A 23505-nucleotide genomic window follows, 5' to 3' on the forward strand; every position below is an offset into this window, starting at 1 on the left:
CATTTCCTGCTGCTCTATTACATTGTCTGCCTACCTTTAAGTCATCAGAAATAATCACCCCTAAATCCCTTTCCTCAGATGTTGAGGTTAGGACTCTATCAAATATTATGTTAGGACTCTATCAAACACTCTGCCCTTGGGTTTTTATGTCCAAGATGCATTATCTTGCACTTATCCACATTAAATGTCAGTTGCCACAACTCTGACCATTTTTCTAGTTTACCTAAATCACTTGCCATTTGGCTTATCCCTCCTGGAACATCAACCCTGTTACATATCTTAGTATCATCCACAAAAAGACACAGCTTACCTCAAGACCTTCTGCAATATCACTAATAAAAATATTAAAGAGAATGGGTCCAAGTACAGATCCCTGAGGTACCCCACTGGTGACAAGCCCAAGCTTCGAATATACTCCTTTGACTACAACCCTCTGTTGCCTGTCACTCAGCCACTGCCTTACCCATTCAACAATATTGGAATCCAAACTCAAAGATTGCAGTTTATTGATATGCCTTCTATGTGCAACAGTGTCAAAAGCCTTACTGAAATCTAGGTAAGCAATGTATACTGCACCACCCTGATCTATAATTTTAGTTACCCAATCAAAAAAAATCAATAAGATTAGTTTGGCATGATCGCCCTGAAGTAAACCCATGTTGTCTCTGATCTTGAAATCCATGTGTTTTTAGATGTTCAAAAATCCTATCCTTTAACATGGTTTCCATCACTTTCCCCACTACTGAAGTAAGGCTTACTGGCCTATAGTTGCCCGACTCCTCCATATTACCTTTCTTGTGAATGGGCACAACATTCGCTAACTTCCAATCTTCTGGGACTACTCCTGTTAACAATGATTGGTTAAATAAATCTGTTAATGGTTTTGCTAGTACACCACTAAGCTCTTTTAATAGCTTTAGGTGTATTCCATCAGGTCCCATTGACTTATTTGTCTTTACTTTTGACAGTTGAAATAGAACCTCCTCCTCTGTAAACTCACGTGTAATAAATTACTAATTTATCCTTTATCTTAACGGAGGTCCCTTTCCTTCATTTTCAGCTGTAAATACCGAACAAAAATATTCATTGAGGCAGTCAGCTAGACCTTTATCCTCATCTACATACCTTCCTTCTTTTGTTTTTAATCTAACTAATCCTTGTTTTACTTTCCTTTTCTCATTTATGTATCTAAAAAATGTTTTGTCTCCTTTTTTTTACTGACTGTGCTATTTTCTCTTGTGTGTGTGATTTGGAAGCTCTTATAACTTGCTTAGCCTCTTTCTGCCTAATCTTATAGGTCATTCTGTCTTCCTCACTCTGTTTTTTTTTTATAATTACTAAATGCTAACTTTTAGTTTTTTACTATATTGGCCACATCTGCGGAGTACCACAGTGGGAATTTTTTGCTTTTACTGACTAGCCTAATGCAATTCTCTGTTGCCTTCAGTAGTGCAGCTTTTAAATAATCACATTTCTTTTGGACTCCATTTAAGTTGCTCCAGTCTGATAATGACTCCTTTACACATAGTCTAATTTTAGAAAAGTCTGTTTTTCTAAAGTCTAAAACTTTTGTTATTGTGTGGTGTGACTCAGTCACTGTTCTTATATTAAACCACACTGACTGATGATCACTGGATCCTAAACTTTCACCTACAGTAATATCTGATACCAAATCTCCATTTGTTAACACTAAATCTAGTATGGCCTCTTTACGAGTTTGCTCTTTAACGACTTGCTTTAGAGACAATCCCAGTAGGGAGTTTAGAATATGTGTGCTCCTGGCACAAGTAGCTATTTTTGTTTTCCAATTCACATCAGATTAAAGTCACCCATGATGATAACTTCCCCCTTCATTGTCATTTTAGCTATTTCTTCAACTAGTAGATTATATAACTCTTCAATTTGTCCTGGGGGCCTATAAATCACACCTACACGAATTACTGTGTGATTACCAAATTCTAACGTAACCCAAACGGACTCTATGTTTGTCTCACTAACCTTTATTAGGCTAGATTTTTTGCTATCCTTCACATACACGGCCACCCCTCCCCCTTTCTTGCCTTCCCTGTCTTTTCTATATAAAGAGTACCCTGGTATTGCTATGTCCCAGTCATTTTTCTCATTATACCATGTCTCAGTAACAGCAACTAAATCTACACTATCAGTTGCCATTATTGCCACAAGTTCATGGATCTTATTCCCTAAACTGCAAGCATTTGTAGACATAACTCTAAGCTTATCATTTTTAACACACTTGCTACAGGCACCTTCTGTCCTTGTTTTGGGGGACAATTGGATTGATGTTTTATCACCCTTTTGCCCCCCCCCCCTCTCCCTCCTAGTTTAAATACATCCTAGCAAAACCTCTGAACTGCTCACTGAGAACATTTGTTCCCTTTTGAGAAAGATGCAAACCATCTTTTTTGTACAGTTTATTTCCATTCCAAACAGAGCTATCATGAGCAATAAAGCAAAATCCTTGCTCCCGACACCATTCACCATTATCATGTAAGTGAAATGTATTCCATATAAATAAAATCACAATTTGTTATAAAAATAGATACAATTTATTGTGACAATTTAAATAATAATATGTAACATGTGTGATAATAATCAATGAATATTTAGTATAACATGAGTATGCAATACAATGGCAATGTTAAAACACGTTCCAATGGTTAACAGCTTCAATTGTCAAGACAAGATTTATGACGGTACTTCAGAGACAAAGAAAAACTTTCTTCCACAGATCGCAGCGAAAGGCCATAAAACTTTAGCTAACAGTTACTGAATAACTGAGTAACCCTTTCAATGCTGGCTAGATCCTCCTAAGATCTATTCTCATGTAATTTTAACCCCTTAAGGACCAAACTTCTGGAATAAAAGGGAATCATGCCATGTCATACATGTCGTGTGTCCTTAAGGGGTTAAATAACATAACATTTAAACCAGCTCATTAGTCATTTCCTGGAACCATCCAATAAGAGAAATCTACCAAATTCTATAAGCTGAATTTTTAATTTGCCTAAAAAGATATCTTATCTTATATTAGAGCAAATCAATACACCTGGATAAATACCATGATATGATAACATGTGATAAAATCACACTAATATATAATTATTCTTAATTCCACCTGCAGAATGGAATGTTTATAACTATATATTCTTTAGTTAACTAAGATTTCTAAATATCGAAATCTGACCGTGATTTATCCAGTCATATATCACCTTATTATAAAAATGTAATCAAATTATATTAATTAAATTAAACCAGCATATTTACCAGTTAAAGAGATGTTCTCATCAGATGTTCTCAGGTAGCTAAGTGTCAAGGAATGTTTCTTTCTCGCTCTGACTCACTTGCTTCTTTCTGACTCCTTCTGCTTACTCCTTTGCTTACTTCTTTGCTTACTCTACCTAGCCTGTGATCCTGATTTTTAAAGGGCCAGACTTTCTGTTCGTCATTACTTGATAAGCCAATAGGAAATTAAAGGTGTGTTTACCCTGCATATAGCAATTTAGGTATTTGGTCCATAGAGGGCAGTATCACCTAACTAAACTTTCCTATCCAGGAAACAGTTAACCTTTCCTGATGACGATTTTGACGTAATTTGGCTTATTTATTTGGCTATTATAACTTAAGGTTACTTGTCAGTTCAAAGAGTTTCTTTGGGCTTTTTCCAGACAGTGTGTCGACAATTCATGCTGTAATTTCTAAAATTGACCGTTTAAACTCAGTCTCACCTTTCACTTACAATGGGAATCTTGTAAAATTTAGAAAGTAAAATTAATTACTAAGTCTTATCTGGTCACTGGTGTCTGGCTTTCTTGTGTGAAGCTAACATTAAGAAGAGTATTCCATCCCCCTTCTCTATTAGACTCATTGTGTCACTTGGCTTGTTTATACAAAGCATTCCTTAGTTCGGGCTAGTGTTTAGTTACAAAGAGGATAGACATTTGTGTCTTTGTTAGCTTGAAATCCAAAATGGAGTCTGCTCTGTTCTGAGTGATTCAGGCAATATATACTTTTAATTTCTATCATAGCACAAAATGTCTGCCGATATAAATATCCTGACAAAGCCCTTTAACAATTGTCATCATCTATCGCCCCCCCCACCGGTCATCTTAGGCTATTCATTGAACACTTTTATTCTTGGCTACTCTCCTCTAGAACTCCTTCCCTCATACTTGGGGACTTTAACATTCCAATCAACAACCTCAACTGCCCTGATGCCTCCAGTCTGCTCTCTGTAACCTCCTCCTTCGGCCTCACACAGTGGTCTACTTCATCAACTCATACAGCAGGAAACACTCTTGACATCATCTTCACCAATGTCTGTACCAGCTCTAATCTCTCCAATGTTCAATTTCCTTTATCTGACCAACATCTGCTGACCTTTGATATTGGCAGACCGTGTACCCAAATTTCACCACCTTCAACTCTCCAATCTTGCAGAAACCTCCATTGCCGTGATCTCCAGGATCTCTCCACCAAACTTCAAACTCTCCTTTTACCCATCTCAAATCTCACTTTCCCTAACTCTGCAATCTCACTCTACAACTCCACTCTCTCCTCTCTACTTGATATCATGGCACCTCCTACATTTAAACGCAGCAAGCGTCCCCAATTACAACCCTGGCATACCAAGCTGACATAATATCTCAAAAAAATTTCTCGAACTGCTGAATGCTGTTGGAGAAAGTCTCACTCTGCACCGTACTTTCTCCACTATAAATTTATGCTGCACTCCTACACTCTGGCTCTTTCCACTGCAAAAGTAAATTACTTCAACACCCTCATAAGCACACTGTCCCATCAACACAAATGCCTATTTCACACTTTTAATGCTCTCCAGAGATCTCTAACCCCTCTCCCTCCCCCTCCAATACATCTTCAAATACATCACCCAACCCCACTCACTCCTCTGTTCTATGCACCTACTACAATGGAAGAGGTTTCTGCTCTGCTCCAGTCCTCTTGCCACCTGTTACCTTGATCCTATTCCCTCATATCTGGTCCGCACTCTGTCTCCCTCTCTTGCTTTTCCTTTCACTAAAATGTTTAATCTCTCCCTTTCCTTCAGCACATTTCCTTCACCCTTCAAGTATGCAATTATAACACAGATTCTGAAAAAGCCCAACCTCGACCCCAACTCCTCATCCAACTACCGTCCTATATTGCTACTGCCATTTGCCTCCAAGATCCTTGAGAGAGTTGTATATGCGAGATTGACAGACTTCCTCGAGTCTAACTCTCTGCTTGACCCGCTTCAGTCTGGGTTCCACGCTCGTCACAGCTGTGACCAAAGTATCCAACAATTTAATTGCTACTAAATCTCACAGCCATTACTCTATCCTAATTCTTCTTTACCTTTCTGCTGCCTTTGACACTGTTGATCATCAACAGCTTCTTATAATTCTCTGTAATCTCTGTCTATGAGATACTGCTCTCTCCTGCTGCTCCTCCTACCTCTCCCAGCTCTTTTTCAGTGTTTCTTTCTCTGGCTTTGCCTCTTCTTCCCAACCCCTCTATGTTGGCTTTCCCCAAGGCTCTGTCCTTGGTCCCCTATAGTCTACACTGCCTCCCTTGGTAAACTCATTAGCTCCTTTGGCTTCTATTATCATTTATATGCAGATGACACACAAATCTACCTGTCCTCTCCTGATCTCTACCCGCTCAACTTGACTCATGTCTCTGACTGCCTCTCCGCGATTTCCAACTGGATGGTTGCTCACTTCCTTAAACTCAACCCTCAAGTGTTGCTACTCCGTGTTTGTCTGTCTCCAAGTCAACAGCACCACCATCACCTCTACCTCATAGGCTCGCTGCCTAGGTGTTCTCTTTGACTCTGACCTCTTTTTCACTCCTCATATCCAGTCAATCGCCAAATCCTGCCGCTTCCTTCTCAAAAACATAGCTCACATCTGCCCCTATTTAACACCAGACGCAGCTACGTTTCTGGTAAATGTCGTTGTTCTTTCTCGCCTCGACTACTGCAATCCCCTTCCCTGGTCTTATGTGTCCGTCCTGTCCGCCCGCACCTCACACGCCTGCCCCCCTCTGTCAGTTCCTACATTGGCTTCCAGTTAGATATAGGGTTTACTTTAAGATTTTCTTACAAGTCCCTACATAATGCTGCTCCAACCTACCTATCTTCCCTAATACTCAAGTATGTCCCGTTAAAGACTCTGCACTCTGCCAAAGACCTACGTCTATCCTCTGTTCGTACTCCCACATCTGATGCTCGCCTCCAAGACTTCTCCAGGGCTGCACCTTTTCTGTGGAACTCCCTTCCCTTCTCTGTTAGACTTTCACCCAGTCTCCACTCCTTCAAAAAAATCATTGAAAAAAACACTTCTTCAGGAGAGCATATAATTTAAACTGTTAGCAGATTCCCCCCCCCCCCCCCCCCCATCCCCTATGACTCCTCTTCTGGTACTGACATCAGATGTAACCTACAAAATATTAAGCTTTAATACCGGTCTAGCTGTTTACAGAATTACTAATCACACAGCTATGTATTGTTCTGCTTTGTTCTGCTTTTGCATTTTAAAATAAAAGGTGTGACAAAATCCTGCATGATTTATCAGATCTGCTTAAGAAATAAAAATAACAACCTGACAGTGGCATCTACATTTAAACAAGCTAGAGACAAGAATCATCATTCCCAAGCCATCTGAAATCTGCATCCCACTGAGAAACCGCTCTAATTATAACAAATGCACAATCTCTGTGTCACCAACCAGTCTCTTAACTACAGAAATAAATGCATTTCTTCGAAATACAATAATTCAGTGATCTTTTGGGAAGAACAGAATATTTCCTGAATAATAGGAAATTAAGCTATAACAAAGCACTTTGAACTTTTTTTGCCTTCATTTGGGTCAACAGCAAAACAGATGTGAGAAAGGCTGAACAGAAGTGATCTGGGACACTTCATCCAGACTACTTCAATTAGCAGGCATAGTTCCTTCAGTTCTGTATCAACAAGACTTCTGTCGGACCTGGAAAAAAAATAGGAGGGGAAGACAACTGCACAGCCATGAGATAATGAGCCTTCCCCTGACACATAACCAGGAAGAAAGGAATGTTATAGGGTGACTCACCATATGGACATATTGAAGTAGACAATCTTCTGGTGCCCCTGCCATGGTTATCCCGTCTACGGGAAGAAGGGGTATTGGGTCCTTGTGTGATGGAAGGTACGTCTCTGTGAAGAGGTGGGGTTTTGATTTTGTCTTAAGGCGCCTGAGGGGGCATGGCTGGCGGACTTTGCATTCAGCTTGGGCTCAGTTTTGTACAAGATTGACTTTCTCCTCTCGATGGCCAGGGAAGTGTTAATGTTCCCTGCAAGAATAATAGCATGCTGTACTCATCCCTGCATTAGTTGCAGATCAATTGGATGGCTAATGCAAATGGCAGGATCAGCCAGTTAAAGTTCAAAGAGCTTGGTCAGGGGACCAAAGATGTCTAAAAGGTAGATTCAAGCACTTTATAGGGATTCCAACCCAATTTTGCAAGTACTGTCTTTGGGTACACTTCAGGCTTATCGCATACTTTGCCCTGAACCAAAGGACAGGGACATTCGGCCATCTAATCCATGTGGCCTTGGTAAGGGGGCGCCTAACATTTAACTGCAAATATTGAGCAATATGATTGATGGATAGCCAGTCTGCCAACCTACAGTGATGCCGTACATGGATTCAGAATGACCTCCACATGGGACCATGGTTTAAAATCGCTGTGTGTAGCCTGCATAGGGGTGGGGCTGGAGTTACGGGGCTAATACTCAGCAGCTGGGGAGCTGTCAAAAGATTCAGTTGGGGAATCAGTTCCACTGCTGAAGTCTATCTTTGCTACTTAAAAGCACCTATGTTAACAAACAAATATGAGGATTCAGTTCCACCATATGAGAAGTCTCTGGGAGCAGTTTAAGCTTCGTATTGCACGTTAGCATGTAAATCTCCATGTTAAAATTAGTGTAAGACAAGGGCCGGCGCTACCTGTTAGGCGGACTAGGCAGCCACCTAGGGAGCCTCTTGGGAAGGGGTGCCGCCAGGAGCGCCGCCCCCCCTTCATGCTGCAGCTGCCCGAGCGCTCTGTAGAGAGCCTCAGGCAGCTGCAGCTTTGCCCGGGCTGGTACCTCCATGAGGGCGCACCGCCCAGGCGCAGCATGAGGAGAGCGGCTGACAGGAGGGAAGCGCTCAGCGCTCCTTCCTGTCACTCCCTCACTGTAGCGTGGCCGAGCCCTGTATGGTCTGCGGATACAGGGAGCATCTGTCTCCTGTACCAGGCCGGACTGACAGCAAGTGCACTTCCTTTTAGTCCGGCCGGGTACAGGAAACAAAAGCTCCCTGTACCGGCGGACCATACAGGGCTCGGCCACGCTACAACAGAGGTAGAGGGGGGAGAGAGAAAGAAATTGACGGGGGGAGAGAGAGAAAGAAATTGACGGGGGGAGAGAGAGAAAGAAATTGACGGGGGGAGAGAGAGAGAAATTGACGGGGGGGGAGAGAGAGAAATTGACGGGGGGAGAGAGAGAAAGAAATTGACGGGGGGAGAGAGAGACAGAAATTGACGGGGGGAGAGAGAAAGAAATTGACGGGGGGAGAGAGAAAGAAATTGACGGGGGGGAGAGTGAAAGAAATTGACGGGGGGGGAGAGTGAAAGAAATTGACGGGGGGAGAGTGAAAGAAATTGACGGGGGGAGAGAGAAAGAAATTGACGGGGGGGGAGAGAGAAAGAAATTGACGGGGGGGAGAGAGAAAGAAATTGACGGGGGAGGAGAGAGAAAGAAATTGACGGGGGAGGAGAGAGAAAGAAATTGACGGGGGAGGAGAGAGAAAGAAATTGACATCCATCACACACACACAATGCACCCCTTGCACACAGAAAAACACACAATGCACAGACACACATATCAGGACATCTCCTACACACTCCACCCCCTGTGAACAAACTCATTGGTGGAACATGAAGGTGGACCCTGGGACCCAGACCTTGAGCTATGTAAAGGGCCCCAAACAAATGGAGCTGCTTCCCGTTCTCCCAGAATATTGATTTTTGTGACCACAGTTACAAACAGCCTCCAGAGATCCTGTTCTACACCAGACCAGTGGAGCCAGACTGCAGCTAGAGCCCATCATCATCCTCATCTGGTTGCAAGTAGGCAATCTAGTATATTATTCGTGGCACGAATCTCTAATTTACCTCACATTAAAGAAACACTATAGTCCCCAGAACCACTGCAGCTTAATGTAGTGGTTCTGGTGTCTAAAGCCTGTCCCTGCAGGCCTTTTATTGTAAACACGGCGGCACTGCAGCACTGGCGTTAGTTAACATGGCAGATCATATGGGTGGGGCATTGTGATGTCACATGGGGGGGCGTCAAACTTTACTTTTGCCTAGGGCGGCAAAAATCCTTGCAACGGCCCTGTGTAAGAACCACCAATACTGGGATACTGTGACATAGTGGATTAACACAATATAGCCATATGATGGAACTAAGTGCCCATATTTGTTTGCTGTCATGTGATTTTTATGGAGTCTTGTAAAACTTAAAACTATATTTTTGTTTTTGTGCACTGTTCCTTTAACTGTATTTTGTATAGATTTTGGTCTTTGCAGCAGCACCAGAAATGCATTTTTGGATGTGCCCCCAATTCTCATTTTTTCTGATGCTGATTGAATCGAAGCCTCTTCATAAGACCCCAAATTAGATTCTGAGGCATTGTCAGGTAGTGCTCTACCACCTTTTGATTTCTGCATCCGTTCTGCCTGATGTGGCAGGGCTTATTGGGATTTACTAAGAACACTATCATGGATTGCTTTGTGACCATTATTAAAGAGGTTCTGGAGACAGGTGTCGGCAAATGGCCTGACTTGGCAATCGCCTTTTTTCCTGGAATTGTTGCTGGCAGGGTTTAGAGACAAACAGGGCCAGCCAGGGCAGACGAAGCAGGGTGCCCATAGGGAGTTTGATGTACCTGCAGCAATCCCTGAACAATGGATTGAGAAATTGTGAAAGACATTGTCAGAAGGGCAGATATAATGGCATCAGAGAAGGAGCACTGAAATGCCACAGCAGCATCCCCAGGAGCAAGGTGAGTCATGATCCTACGGTCCTGGAAAAGAGGGAGTAGCAGAAGCTCGGGAGAGTGACATTCCCCATTATTCCTGGAATCCCTGGACAGACTGCAAAGACTGGAACATGCTAAAAGCCAGAGTAAAGGCTGCAGCTTACTACCAACAAACAGGTGACAAAGCAGGAAACCCCCAGGGCATAGATTGGAAAGCACACACCTGAGAGCAGTACAGCAGATGGACCCCTCAGCAGGGAATTAGGTAGGAAACCAGAAGAAGAGGCAGGGCCTAGTGATGCAAGATCAGCAAGAATTTGGCAATAAATATATAAAGTGGGCTCAAAATAAATACTTGAGGGCCCACATAATGAAGCACTTGGATCTTTGCCAACACTGAAGGGATAAATAGACTCGTATAACAACCCGATGGTTTATCTACTGTTATTTCTATGATGACTGACAGATGAATTGATACTCAAAAATAGCACATTAAATAGCATGTTAAACTGATTATGGAATATATATATATATATATAAATATAGAAAAATAACTCTTGCACTCCAACTTTGAAGTTTGGTACCAGGTGCACAGTTCCAAATAAATATAAATATCAAAAAGAATTTTACCGGCACTCGTGGGTTTTCTTTTCCAATTTATTACGGTAGGTACTATTACAGTCAACGTTTCAGCTCCCGGTCGGAGCTTTCATCAGGACACCAAAGACATTGTATATCATGCAAAGCACACTTATAAAGGACATCTAAAATAACATAACCAATAGACACTCACCTGTTCAGCTGAAATCAGTTCATTCCGATTTTCGGCGTGCACTCAGCGTTACTGCGCATGTCAGATACCCGGCATGTACTTCCGTGTCACATGACCGAGAGGAGGTTCAATCATTGGGTGCGTCACGGTTACTAGGCAACCGCTGATACATTCAGCCCGGTTTGCCTACTATGTGATCAGCCGCTCTCGTAAGAGCTTTCCCCCATGTTAGAACACTCTACTCGATGACAACGGATTGCATTGCTCGGTCGGCTGGTGCTGGACGAGATATCAGATAAAACGAACTGATGACTCTAAAGTATAAGTCCAAACTTATTTAGACATATCCTATCACCATTTCTTTAATGTCTTGTTTACTCACATTTTTACACATTATTTGCATAAAATAGTCTTGTCACGCCACTACACTTCGTATATACATTATTTTTTTTCTCTCTTTCTTTTGCCTTACAGACTGTTTAGTCTGATTTTTGCCCAAAATTATGGTGATAGGATATGTCTAAATAAGTTTGGACTTATACTTTAGAGTCATCAGTTCGTTTTATCTGATATCTCGTCCAGCACCAGCCGACCGAGCAATGCAATCCGTTGTCATCGAGTAGAGTGTTCTAACATGGGGGAAAGCTCTTACGAGAGCGGCTGATCACATAGTAGGCAAACCGGGCTGAATGTATCAGCGGTTGCCTAGTAACCGTGACGCACCCAATGATTGAACCTCCTCTCGGTCATGTGACACGGAAGTACATGCCGGGTATCTGACATGCGCAGTAACGCTGAGTGCACGCCGAAAATCGGAATGAACTGATTTCAGCTGAACAGGTGAGTGTCTATTGGTTATGTTATTTTAGATGTCCTTTATAAGTGTGCTTTGCATGATATACAATGTCTTTGGTGTCCTGATGAAAGCTCCGACCGGGAGCTGAAACGTTGACTGTAATAGTACCTACCGTAATAAATTGGAAAAGAAAACCCACGAGTGCCGGTAAAATTCTTTTTGATATTTATATATATATATATATATATATATATAACACTATACAAATAGGATGGTGCAAGTACTATAAAAAATATAATAAAAATGGGAATGTTTTTAACAATGCAGCAGCCCAATCTGATAAGCCCTGGTGATACTACTCAGAAAAAAACAGTATATATATAAAAAGATTGTGTATATTATAAAAAGATTGGTGCGCATAAAAACAATGATTATTATAAAACCCACTGATGATACTTTTGTGAAATACTCAGACCCCACACACATGTGACACTGGGTGACGAATATTACATACAGTGATAGTAAAGAAGTAGTGAGACAAACTTATGTGCCAAATTAAAACTGATCTGTGGCAAAATTGTGCATGAAAATTCACAACAATTATACTTGCACAAACCGCTTCACAACCATCGAATCTACAAATAAATATACACTCACTCACTGACAGACACACACACAGACACTCACTGAGATACATACACTCACTCACTGACAGACACACACACACACACACACACTCACTGACATACATACACTCACTCACTCACTGACAGACACACACACACATACACAGTCAAACAATCACCTCTCTGGGGTCCAGTGTGGGGCAGTTGCTCACTCCTCCCGCCCAGCTGTTTAGTATGCCCGGCCAGAATGACGTCATATTCCAGCTCCCGGCATTACAGATAGTGCGCGAGGGAGGAGTGAGAGGCTGCAAGAACAGCCTCCCTCGTCGCCTGCTCTGTCTTACCTAATACAACTCTGGGGGTCAAGAGCCGCTCTCCCAGCTCTGCGGCCCCAGACAGGGGAAGCCCACCAAGAAACATCCTGATAGGCACCCCCAGCAGGCCCGGCGCCCTAGGCGAATGCCTAGTTCACCTAACAATGGCGCAGGCTCTGTTCACATAAGGATCATCAGTGGTTTTTATAATATTTATTGTTTTTATGCACACCAATCTTTTTATAAGTATACTGATTATGGAATATATAAAATGAGTAATAATATCACTTTTTTTTTTTTTTAGGTCTCTCAATGGCCTGTAGTAGAGCAAGGTCTGCTATTTGATCGAAATTGGATGATAGTTAACGAGAATGGAGTTTGTCTCAGTCAGAAGCAAGAACCCAACTTGTGTCTCATATGTCCATCTATTGATTTAAACAGAAATACCATGATAATTGAGGCTAAAGGTCAGTAAAACATTTTTTAAAAAGCATATCGCTATGCGCTCTTGTTGTTTTTTTTTTTTGGCATAACATGTTTCAGAATAATCCTTGACATTGGGTTTTATCATATTTATTATAGTAGTTATGGGTTACGTGAGGTTCTTTAGAAAAGCTTATTTCAGTAATTAATTGGTCTTGTAAAAGTAATTAAAAATGAAGGTTTCCTGGTTCAAATAAGTAAATTCAGGGAAAGATTTAGAGTATGGGCTGACTTACTAAGAGTCTAATTCCTTGATGCCTTAGTGACTATATGACTTCTTAAGAAAGTGTCCCTCTATGAATGTGCTGGAACTAGTGTGGCACATTTGCTGAATTTCTTTGATTTTCACGTGTAGATAATTAGATCTACAACAAGTTTTTTTATGGATTTTTTTTTTTTTTTGTAATGTGTTCAATCCATGATTTGAACTAGTGTGGCACATTTGCTGGAACTAGTGTGGCACATTTACTGAATTTCTTTGATTTTCATGTGTAAATAATTAGATCTACAACAAGTTTTTTTATGGATTTTTTTTTTTTTGTAATGTGTTCAAACCATGATTTGATGTATGGATATAACAATAAGACAAAATACAACATAAATCATGAGGTAGGGGAAGAGGATAGGGTTGACAAATAGAGCAAGATGAGTAACCATGAACTAATCAACCCTTTTTTCTTTTTTTTTTTAACACATTTTTATGCAGATATATTTCCTATGATTATTAAAGTATACAAATAGTGTGCAATAAATATGCTGGAACATAAAGTAACATTTCTGAAATTTGTGCAGTTTATCAACATCTAAACCAGGCAAAAACTCAACTCACTTAACTTTCTGTATACCTGATTATTTCATAATCTGTGTGTTATGTGCACATTGTTTTTTGTGATATGCAGTTTTCTGTTAGCGTTTTGCTGTAGAATGCTGAAAGCTGAACTACATTAAGACATATAGAGTAGTTTATTTGGAACAAAAAGGGAAACAGGTTGGAGGAAAGGAGAAATAGTGAGTTTAAAAACCCAGCCACATATTGCACCTAATGTATGGAAGCCATGAATGCCCCCTGACCTTTTTTAAAATGTATGTTTACAATATATAATAATTTTTTTTGTAAAAGAATATAAATATTGGATATTTTCATTACACAAGCTACCTTTTCCCACCATGATCTTATTTTTTTCCTTTTTAGCGTTTATTTTTTTTAATGTATACTCATTGTATTTGAGTGTTTGTGTGCCATTTTATCTTGATGTTCGTAGATAAATTTGTGCATATGGATGCAGTGTCAGTATTTCTAATGTGTGATCATGAATAGGTAGCTAGCCTCTACAGATCTTATTTGACTACAGCTGCCATCAGGGCACACAGTCCACAGTGCCCATTAATAAACCTCCCAATAAGTTTGCCTGTTAATGAATATCACAATCAGGGTGCCCAAAAATAAATACTACAGTAAGTTTTCCAATTAATAAATACCACAGTAAGTTTGCCAATCAATATAAATCACAGTCCGTATACCCATTCATAAATACCATTCTATACCAATGACAATGAAAGAGTTTTAGGCTGTGCTTAGTATTATAAATAAAGTCTGTATTATTGTGCATGTTTCTTTACACGTTATTGTATTGTAAATTTTTAGAAGTTAATATATTTTCTAACAATGTTTTCCAATGCTTCTTTTATGCTATAAACTTCTTGTGATTTGGCGCCACCTTATGGTATGAAAACATTCTGCAACAAAAAAAAAGCCAGACATATATTCTTTTAGCCATTATAATTATTTAATAATATGGGTGATGCACTTTAATTCACACTTTGCTGGGTTCACTTGGCTTAAATCGCGTGTTTCAATTAGCAATAAATATTGGCTGTGGTACTGCCACTGTGTAAAGCTTTTCTGTAACTTGTAAAGATGTGAGTCCAAAATAAATTGTAACTTTCATAAGGACAGTAAATAAAAAGTGAACTGTCCATTTTGTTAAGAAAATTACAAGAGAAAAAGCCGACTTTTTAAGCGAAACAAAGCAATCAATCGGGCCAGAAAGGCCACCCAGCGTGCAGTGACACCGGGGGGTACATGTAGATACCAACCATGCGGCATATCGAACCCCGTTCACCCGACACGAAGGTGAGGCCTACCTGGATGACGGGCACTGGAGAGACGGCCGATCTCCTTATGCCACGACCGACAAAGCTTCCAGCCATGAGCCCCAGTTCCCCCCCTCTGGGTCGGTGGAGGTCATCCCGGTCTACCCCCGTAAGATACCCTTGCGAAGCGATGGGAAAGCGACTACTACAAAGAGACCGGCAATTCCCGCCAAACAGCCTCCTAAAATGGCGGCTACAGCCCACACAACCTGCGCACAGCTTGCCTGGCTGGAAACTGAGCAGCGACTCAATCAAATCTTCACCTCCTTCTGGCAGCGGTTGGAAGCCAGAATGCAGCCACGGGTGTACATACCACCACGAGGTACCCAGCGGAGGGCAACGGGTGCTACTCCTACCCTTAAGCCTGCGACACCCAACTACAAGGGGACTAACCGCAGACCGGGGCCCAGGACCCAGAAGACACCGCCGAGCAAACCCGCACGACACCCTCACCAGCAACCTATGCCCTGGAGGGATAGAACCAGCCCGATCCAGCAGACGAATCTGAAGGGTTTGAGACCCAGAAAGGCGCCCACATCCAGACAGCGAACAAGGCACTGCCCCGACCTGAGGCAGGTGACACCAGCACTACATACAGCCACACGGCCATTAAACCCATCGACCACTACACTGCCGCAAATCATAAGGGCTGTGAGTCCATGCACACCGAGGGGATACATACAGCCCAGGCACGGCATCGGCTGACCCCACAGAGCCTAAGACCCAATATAAGGCAGGACGCTTACGTTGATTAAAATAATTATTTTACCACGACCGACGACCCAGCTCACAATACCTGGACTCTCGTTCCACACGCAGGTGGCAATGAACAATACTGGTTTAAAATTAAAATCTGAGCATACACCAGGCTACAGAGCTGACATATTGTTTGCTGCAGCTTATCTTTCACCATTTTTTTTTTTAATTCATTTGTACAATTTTCCCATTTATGTCCATGATTTGTCTGCCCATGCTCTCATCTATTAATGCTTAGACCATAACACATAAAATGTGCATGTAAGATGTAAATACTCCTGCCTTGTTTAAATTGCCACTCCTGTCATCAGGTCTACGACCAAGTCTAGCAACTTCCCCTCAATAGTTACTCCAGACTTATACTGTCTAGCCTGTTTAGCCTGCATGATGTATAAATTAACAATGTGCCCCTACTTAAACAAACTACCTTATCTTGACTAACTCGTGTTTTTTCTACAAAATCGTTGTTAGGCTTCATCGTTATTACTAATATGTCTCACTGATACCGGAGAAACTGACGGAAGCCAAGCACAGAGAGATGGACACAGGTTTCTTCAGGAAGGAAGAGATTCTTTATTGGATCACCGATCGGGACTCAGAGGGACTAGCGTCACCAAAATACCACAAGTTCTGAGTCCCGGACAATAGTGCAGGCTCCTTATATAGGCACATAACTCCTCCCATATTAAGCTCCACCCGCACATTCTCTTGACCAATCAATACAAATAAGAATTAACTTCCTGCTTGACCGCATGGCTTGTCCAGCACAATGGAGGAGGGGGAATACTACATCCTGTATTCTTGCACATGCTCCGTACACTACTGATCGTATCTTGCCTCGTGCAACCAACTGATCGATACGTCAGCATATGCACGTACACATGCCACGTGGTAATCTCGGCCTACTAAATTTATTTTTACCGAGATTCCACCACATTCCCCCCTTTGATGCCTCTTGATATTTCACAATTACTTGAGGCATCACTTAACCTTGGTTTGCATACACCGCAAGTTACCATGAACCAGACCAGACTTATCTTATGATGTGAATCTTCAACACTCATCTTCCTGCATTGGTTCTCCCTGATCTAGAGCCTTATACTTATAAATCGCCATTATCTGTGCAGCAGCCTTCCTCTCTGCTATATTTTCTATCAGGCTTTGCACAGACCTAACTACTAAGGGTATAAGACACGGCAGGAGTAGACACAACATTAAAATCAGTAGGACTCCACCTACCACTGCCTTAAGCCCTCCAAACCACTCATACCAGCTACCAAACCAACTACTTGGATTATACCCTTTCCATACCTGAGTAGGCACATGCGCTAGTTTAACCATATGGCTAGTAAGCTCAGCTATTGCTTGCCCTTCGTCATCTATTTGAAGACAGCAATTGCTCAGGTTAAACTTCCCACATACACCTCCCTCTACTGCCAAAAGGTAATCCAAGGCTAATCTATTTTGGTAGACTGCTGTCCTCATCCTGGTGTTATGCTTCGCTAGAAGATTGAGCGCTTGTGATGTTTCGTTAGTAATAATCTCAACCACCGCCTGTAATCTTATAATACGGTTGAGCATATAAATAGGGGTTCTGTAACCAAAGGTACCATCCTCTGCCCACGTGGCTGGCCCATAATAATCTATGATACGCTGGGGAGGCCATTCATCATCTTCCCAGGCGCCTATCTCTATGGGTCCCCTTTTCTTCCTATGATTCACATCATACACTTTAACACCTAAAGTCTCACCTGTTTCAATCGGTAACAAGAAGAAGGATGGTTTGAGCATACCCAACACACATGCCCCTTCCCAGTCCTGTGGCAACTCCGAATAGGCTTTCTTACCACAGATCCAGTACAAATTTGCTGGGGCTCTCCAGGTAGATGTGATGGATAAATCAAACCACACATCCTTTAAATTGGCGTATCTAGCAAACGGGTTAGATGGTTCTGAGACATTTGAAGCCGACCACCAAGTTGTATTCTTTGTATCATCATCATAAGCTTTTTGCCCTAGACAAGTTAGTTCTCCTACAGAAGTATTATACATTATTCCTTTCCTTGCTATGCAAACATAACCTATGATGGAGGTCTTTAATCTCCACTCAGATTTACCTCTAACACTCATATGATAATCGGCTTGTGTAGATATTAGTTGGTCAACTGCCTCAGAACCGGACATTACCTCCTTTGCTTCCCAAGGCCATTGGTCTCCCATGTTAGTACCTCCACACACATAGCAGTTGGTAACATTAAGACTACCGGCAATACTTTCGGCTAAATCGATGAACAGGTTTTTAGCATTATGGGGGATCTTATTATCTATACTCATCTCTTCATAAAAGGAATGGTATACTTGATGAGTTTGGGAGGATACCGTATCAGTCTCTATCCCTATAAACAATACTGTCCCAGGATCTAAACCCGTCCCGTATATCTGAAACCCAAATAAATTGCCATATTTGTCTAAGAATTTATCGGGGTTATTTATAAGTATATGGATGGGATTGCATTCCATAGACTTACAATATGGGCTGGTAGGCAACTTAGTCACTATCATGTCTTTGTCTACTGTCTGTCCCCAAGTTGCCCACCCCACACAAGACCAATATGGGCAAAAGTTATAGTCTTTATTTGGGCATCTAGGACTCACATATTTATTTTTACTACTGGGACAAATATATTTATCATTAGACCCATACGTCCTCTCCCATCTAAGATCCCCACATACATTCCACGGCTTTCTACCACTTGATATCGCTTTACACGCATCAAATAGCAGAACACCCGAAGAATGTACGGATTCTAACACCGTCTTATTAATTAGGGTCCCCTGAGGATCTCCATTCCTGAGAGTCAACCAAACTGTACGGGGTTGATACTCTGGACTGAAGCACTTAGGTTCTCCTACTCCTAAATGGCACACACTATAGTCTATATTTAGGTATCTACATCTCGATACATCTCCTTTACACTCGTATTGTGAATGCCAAATTAGGGTTTGGGAAATATGGTTACCTGTTCTTGTAGTCTTAATGCATACCTCACAGCTAGGAGTGTCGGTACCTCTACCTTCCTGAATATAAAAATACACATAAATAAACACTATCATCAACACATCTTTCGCCGTCATCCTCAGTCTTCGTCCGTGCGAAGGCACCTCAGCTTCCAGGATGTAAGGGCTGCAGGGAATGGAGTTCTGCTCGTCTTCACAGGAGTCCCTTCGAGACTTTCCCTGGCTTATAAACTATATGTCGGTAAGCGGACAGGCTTTATTATGGCCTTCTCACTCACGCACCAAATCCCAAAAATAATAAAATTTGTAATCCACAATAATTCCTCGTTACTCCGACTGAGTAGTGCGTTTTAACCGGATCTTGCAGGGATTCTCTGGATCTGCTATAACTTGCCAAGAATCGACTGCTGCCGGTTTAACCCTGGAGTGATGTATCCACGGAGTCACTTCGGCTACTTTTATCGCTGTAGGGGTAGACAAAAGAACAACATAAGGACCTCTCCACTTGGGCCCTAACGGTACATTATTCCACTCTTTAATCCACACTTGATCTCCTGGATGATAACTATGAACAGGGGGATAAATATTCACAGGTAATCTATCTTGTACCCATTTCTGTACCTCCTCCATAGTCTTACCCAACTCTACAACCTGCTGCCGGGTAATTCCTTCTCCCAACTGACTCAAATCCCCCCTTAAGTTACCAAGTACGGGAGGTGGTCGCCCATACATGATTTCAAAAGGAGAGAGGCCCATCCTTCTGGTAGGGATACTGCGGATTCGCAATAGAGCTATGGGTAAGAGAACGTTCCACTTAAGTTGGGTTTCCTGACACATTTTAGCCAACTGGTTCTTAATAGTTCTATTCATTCTCTCTACCTTACCAGAGCTCTGGGGTCTATATGCAGTATGAAGCCTCCACTTTATACCAAGCATATGAGTCAGTTGTTGTAGGCACTGATGAACAAAAGCTGGACCATTGTCCGATCCTATAGAACAGGGTAGTCCATATCGGGGTATTATTTCTCGTAGCAGGAATCTCACAACTTCTCCTGCTTTCTCTGTACGAGTAGGACATGCTTCTACCCAGCCTGAATAGGTGCACACAATTACCAGCAGGTAACGATGTCCACCCGATTTAGGCATCACTGTAAAGTCTATTTGTAGATCGGACATGGGGAGTCCCCCCATAAACTGGACTCCTGGTGGCTTTACTGGTCCTTGTCTTGCATTATTTTTAGCACACGTTACACATCTTCGTACAATGGCCTGAGTCAAGTTGGACAATCTTGGTATGTAGAAATGTTTTCTGAGAGATTCTTCAGTACTGTCTCTCCCAGAATGTGTCCCGTTGTGATAATTTTGGACAATTTCTACCGCTAGTGATGCTGGTATGACTATTCTTCCATCTTCTAGCTGATACCACTTGTTCTCCAAATACTTTCCTGGTTCAGTCTTTAACCACTCCTCTTCTTGAGCTGTATAAACTGGAGTCCATTGAGACAGTGGAGTTGGTATAAGAGCAGCTATATGCCCCACATACTCCTGTCTTCCTGATTCAGCAGCACGCTTAGCTGCACTATCTGCCATCCGATTTCCCTTGGTTACATCACCATCTCCTCTCAGATGCGCTCGACAATGTATGATACCGACTTCTTTCGGCTCCCACACTGCTTCCAATAGTTGTAGGATTTCAGCTGCGTATTTGATTTCTTTGCCTTCTGAATTCAGTAGTCCTCTTTCTTTATACAAAGCTCCGTGGGCATGAGTGGTTAAAAACGCATATTTGGAGTCCGTGTAGATGTTCACTCTTAAACCTTCAGCCAATTGTAACGCTCGTGTCAGTGCTATCAATTCTGCCTTTTGTGCTGATGTTCCTTTCGCCAGTGGCCGAGCTTCTATCACCTTGTCTATTGTTGTTACTGCATATCCTGCATAGCGGATCCCTTCTTTCACATAACTACTGCCGTCGGTATAATATTGAACATCGGGGTTCTGGATGGGAAAATCACGAAGATCTGGTCTACTTGAGAATACTTCATCCATTACTTCCAAACAATCATGTTGACTTTCAGTAGGTTGTGGAAAAAGGGTAGCTGGATTTAAGGTATTTACAGTCTCTAAATGCACTCTTGGGTTTTCACACAACATTGCTTGATACTTGGTCATACGGCTGTTACTAAACCAATGATTTCCTTTGTAATCCAACAACGTCTGTACTGCATGTGGGACTCGTACATAAAGTTCTTGACCCAGAGTGAGTTTATCGGCTTCAGCTACTAGCAGGGCGGCTGCAGCTACGGCTCTTAGACAAGGTGGAAGTCCGCTGGCCACTGCATCCAATTGCTTAGACATGTAGGCAACAGGTCTTTGCCATGATCCCAAGTACTGTGTCAATACTCCCACAGCCATTCTTCTTTGCTCATGTACATACAGGTAGAATGGTCGTGTGTGATCAGGTAGACCTAATGCTGGGGCACTCATCAAAGCCTTCTTCACATCTTCAAATGCCGTTTGTTGTTCTTGAGTCCATAAGAAGGGGTCGTGCTCTGTACCTTTGATAGCTGCATACAGAGGTTTTGCCAGTATCGCGTAGCTGGGAATCCATATCCTACAGAAGCCTGCTGCCCCCAAGAATTCTCGCACTTGTCTTCTATTCTTGGGTATCGGTATTTGGCAGACAGCTTCCTTTCTCTCTGGCCCCATAATTCTTTGACCTTCAGAGATATGGAATCCCAGATATTTGACAGTTGGCAAACACAACTGAGCCTTCTTTCTAGACACCTTGTATCCTGCCTTCCAGAGAATGTGTAGTAGATCGTGCGTTGCTTGCTGACAGATTTCTTTTGTAACTGCTGCTATCAACAAGTCATCTACATATTGTAACAATACACACTCTCCTGGGATGGACTCGAAATCCAGTAGATCTTGACTTAGGGCTGAACCAAATAGGGTAGGTGAATTTTTAAACCCTTGGGGCAGTCTTGTCCAAGTCATTTGGCGTTTTGAGCCCGTTACAGCGTTCTCCCATTGGAAAGCGAAAATACATTGACTTTCTGCGGCAATTCGGAGGCAAAAGAAGGCATCTTTGAGGTCTAAGACTGTAAAGTAAGTAGCCCCGCCCGGAATTAAGGCAAGCAGGTTATATGGATTGGGTACAACTGGATGTATACTAACAACCGCATCATTGACTGCTCTCAAGTCCTGCACAGGTCGATACTCATCTGTACCGGGCTTTTGAACAGGCAGCAATGGGGTGTTCCAGGGGGAAGTACAGAATTTTAGGATACCATACCGTATGAACTTATCCAGATAGGATTGGATGTTCTTCTTAGCCTTCTGCGGGATGTGGTATTGTCTTAGGCTCACTGGATAAACCCCAAGTTTTAGTTCAATTTTTATAGGTGGAATATTGCGGGCCAGTCCTGGTGGGTTGTTCTCTGCCCAAACTCCTGGTATGTTAAATAATGTCTCATCACTCCTAGGGTTTTGGCTAGTCAACGCTGTATAAAGTCGCCACTCTTCTTCCTTTGGTACGGATAATGTCATGATACCTGAAGGTCCATTAAACTTTAAGGATGTTGTTCCATTTGGTAGGAACGTAATCTGCGCTTGTAATTTTGATAGCATATCACGTCCCAGCAATTGGACTGGACATTCAGGCATATAAAGGAATTGATGTTTTACTACGTGGCCTCCCAATGTACAGAGTCGACTTTTAAGAACCGGTTTTTCAGCACTTCTTCCAGTTGCTCCTATTACAGTAATAGTCCTTCCAGATGGAGGAGCAACTAGATTAGTCACCACTGAATGTTCAGCACCAGTGTCGATCATGAACGCACTCCTTTTTCCCCCTATTGATACATCGACCATAGGCTCCGCTCGACCAAGGGGGATGGAGCCCGGTCGGTATCAATAGTCCTCCATGACCGTGTCAGCCAATCCTACAAAGTCCCTACCTTCTCTATCGCGGGACCTTTGCGCTGCTGGAAAATACCTGTCTTCCCTAACACTTCCTCTGTTCCCATTACTCCCTCTATTACCATTACTCCCTCCGGGGCCTCCTCTACCTCTCGCTCTGCCTCTAAAGTTTCCATAACCTATCCTAGGTCTGTCTTTCTCACACTGTTCTCTTCGAGGACACTCATTTCTCCAATGCCCTTCTTCCCTACAGTATGCGCACTGATTTCTACTTAGAGGTTCCTCATTCCATCTACTATCGCCTCTATCTGGGCCCCGTCTATCTACGCCTGCGATCGCTACCGCTAGCATGTCTGCCTTTCTACGCATCTTGCGCTCTTCCTCTTTCTTACTTTCTGTTTCCCTATTCATGTATACCTTATTCGCTACCTCCATTAGTTGGGTGATGGACATACCTGCAAACCCTTCTAACTTTTGTAGCTTGCGCTTAATATCTCCGTAAGCTTGGCTGACAAAGGCGGAGTTCACCATTCGGGAATTGTCTGCGTCTTCCGGATTAAAGGGGGTATACAAGCGGTATGCC

At 42.3% G+C, this 23505-nt stretch overlaps 1 protein-coding gene across 1 annotated transcript in view; it reads left to right on the plus strand.

The window, feature by feature from the left end:
• Positions 1-23505, plus strand: part of MOCOS (molybdenum cofactor sulfurase) — a 560804-nt gene that overhangs the window by 508447 nt on the left and 28852 nt on the right. Inside the window, exon 9 of the mRNA XM_063451877.1 lies at positions 12895-13057. Within this exon, the coding sequence (XP_063307947.1) occupies positions 12895-13057 (163 nt within the window). The remainder of the gene's footprint in view (positions 1-12894; positions 13058-23505) is intronic.

Source organism: Pelobates fuscus, chromosome 4 (assembly GCF_036172605.1).
Source record: "Pelobates fuscus isolate aPelFus1 chromosome 4, aPelFus1.pri, whole genome shotgun sequence".
Classification (NCBI taxonomy): Eukaryota; Metazoa; Chordata; class Amphibia; order Anura; family Pelobatidae; genus Pelobates; species Pelobates fuscus.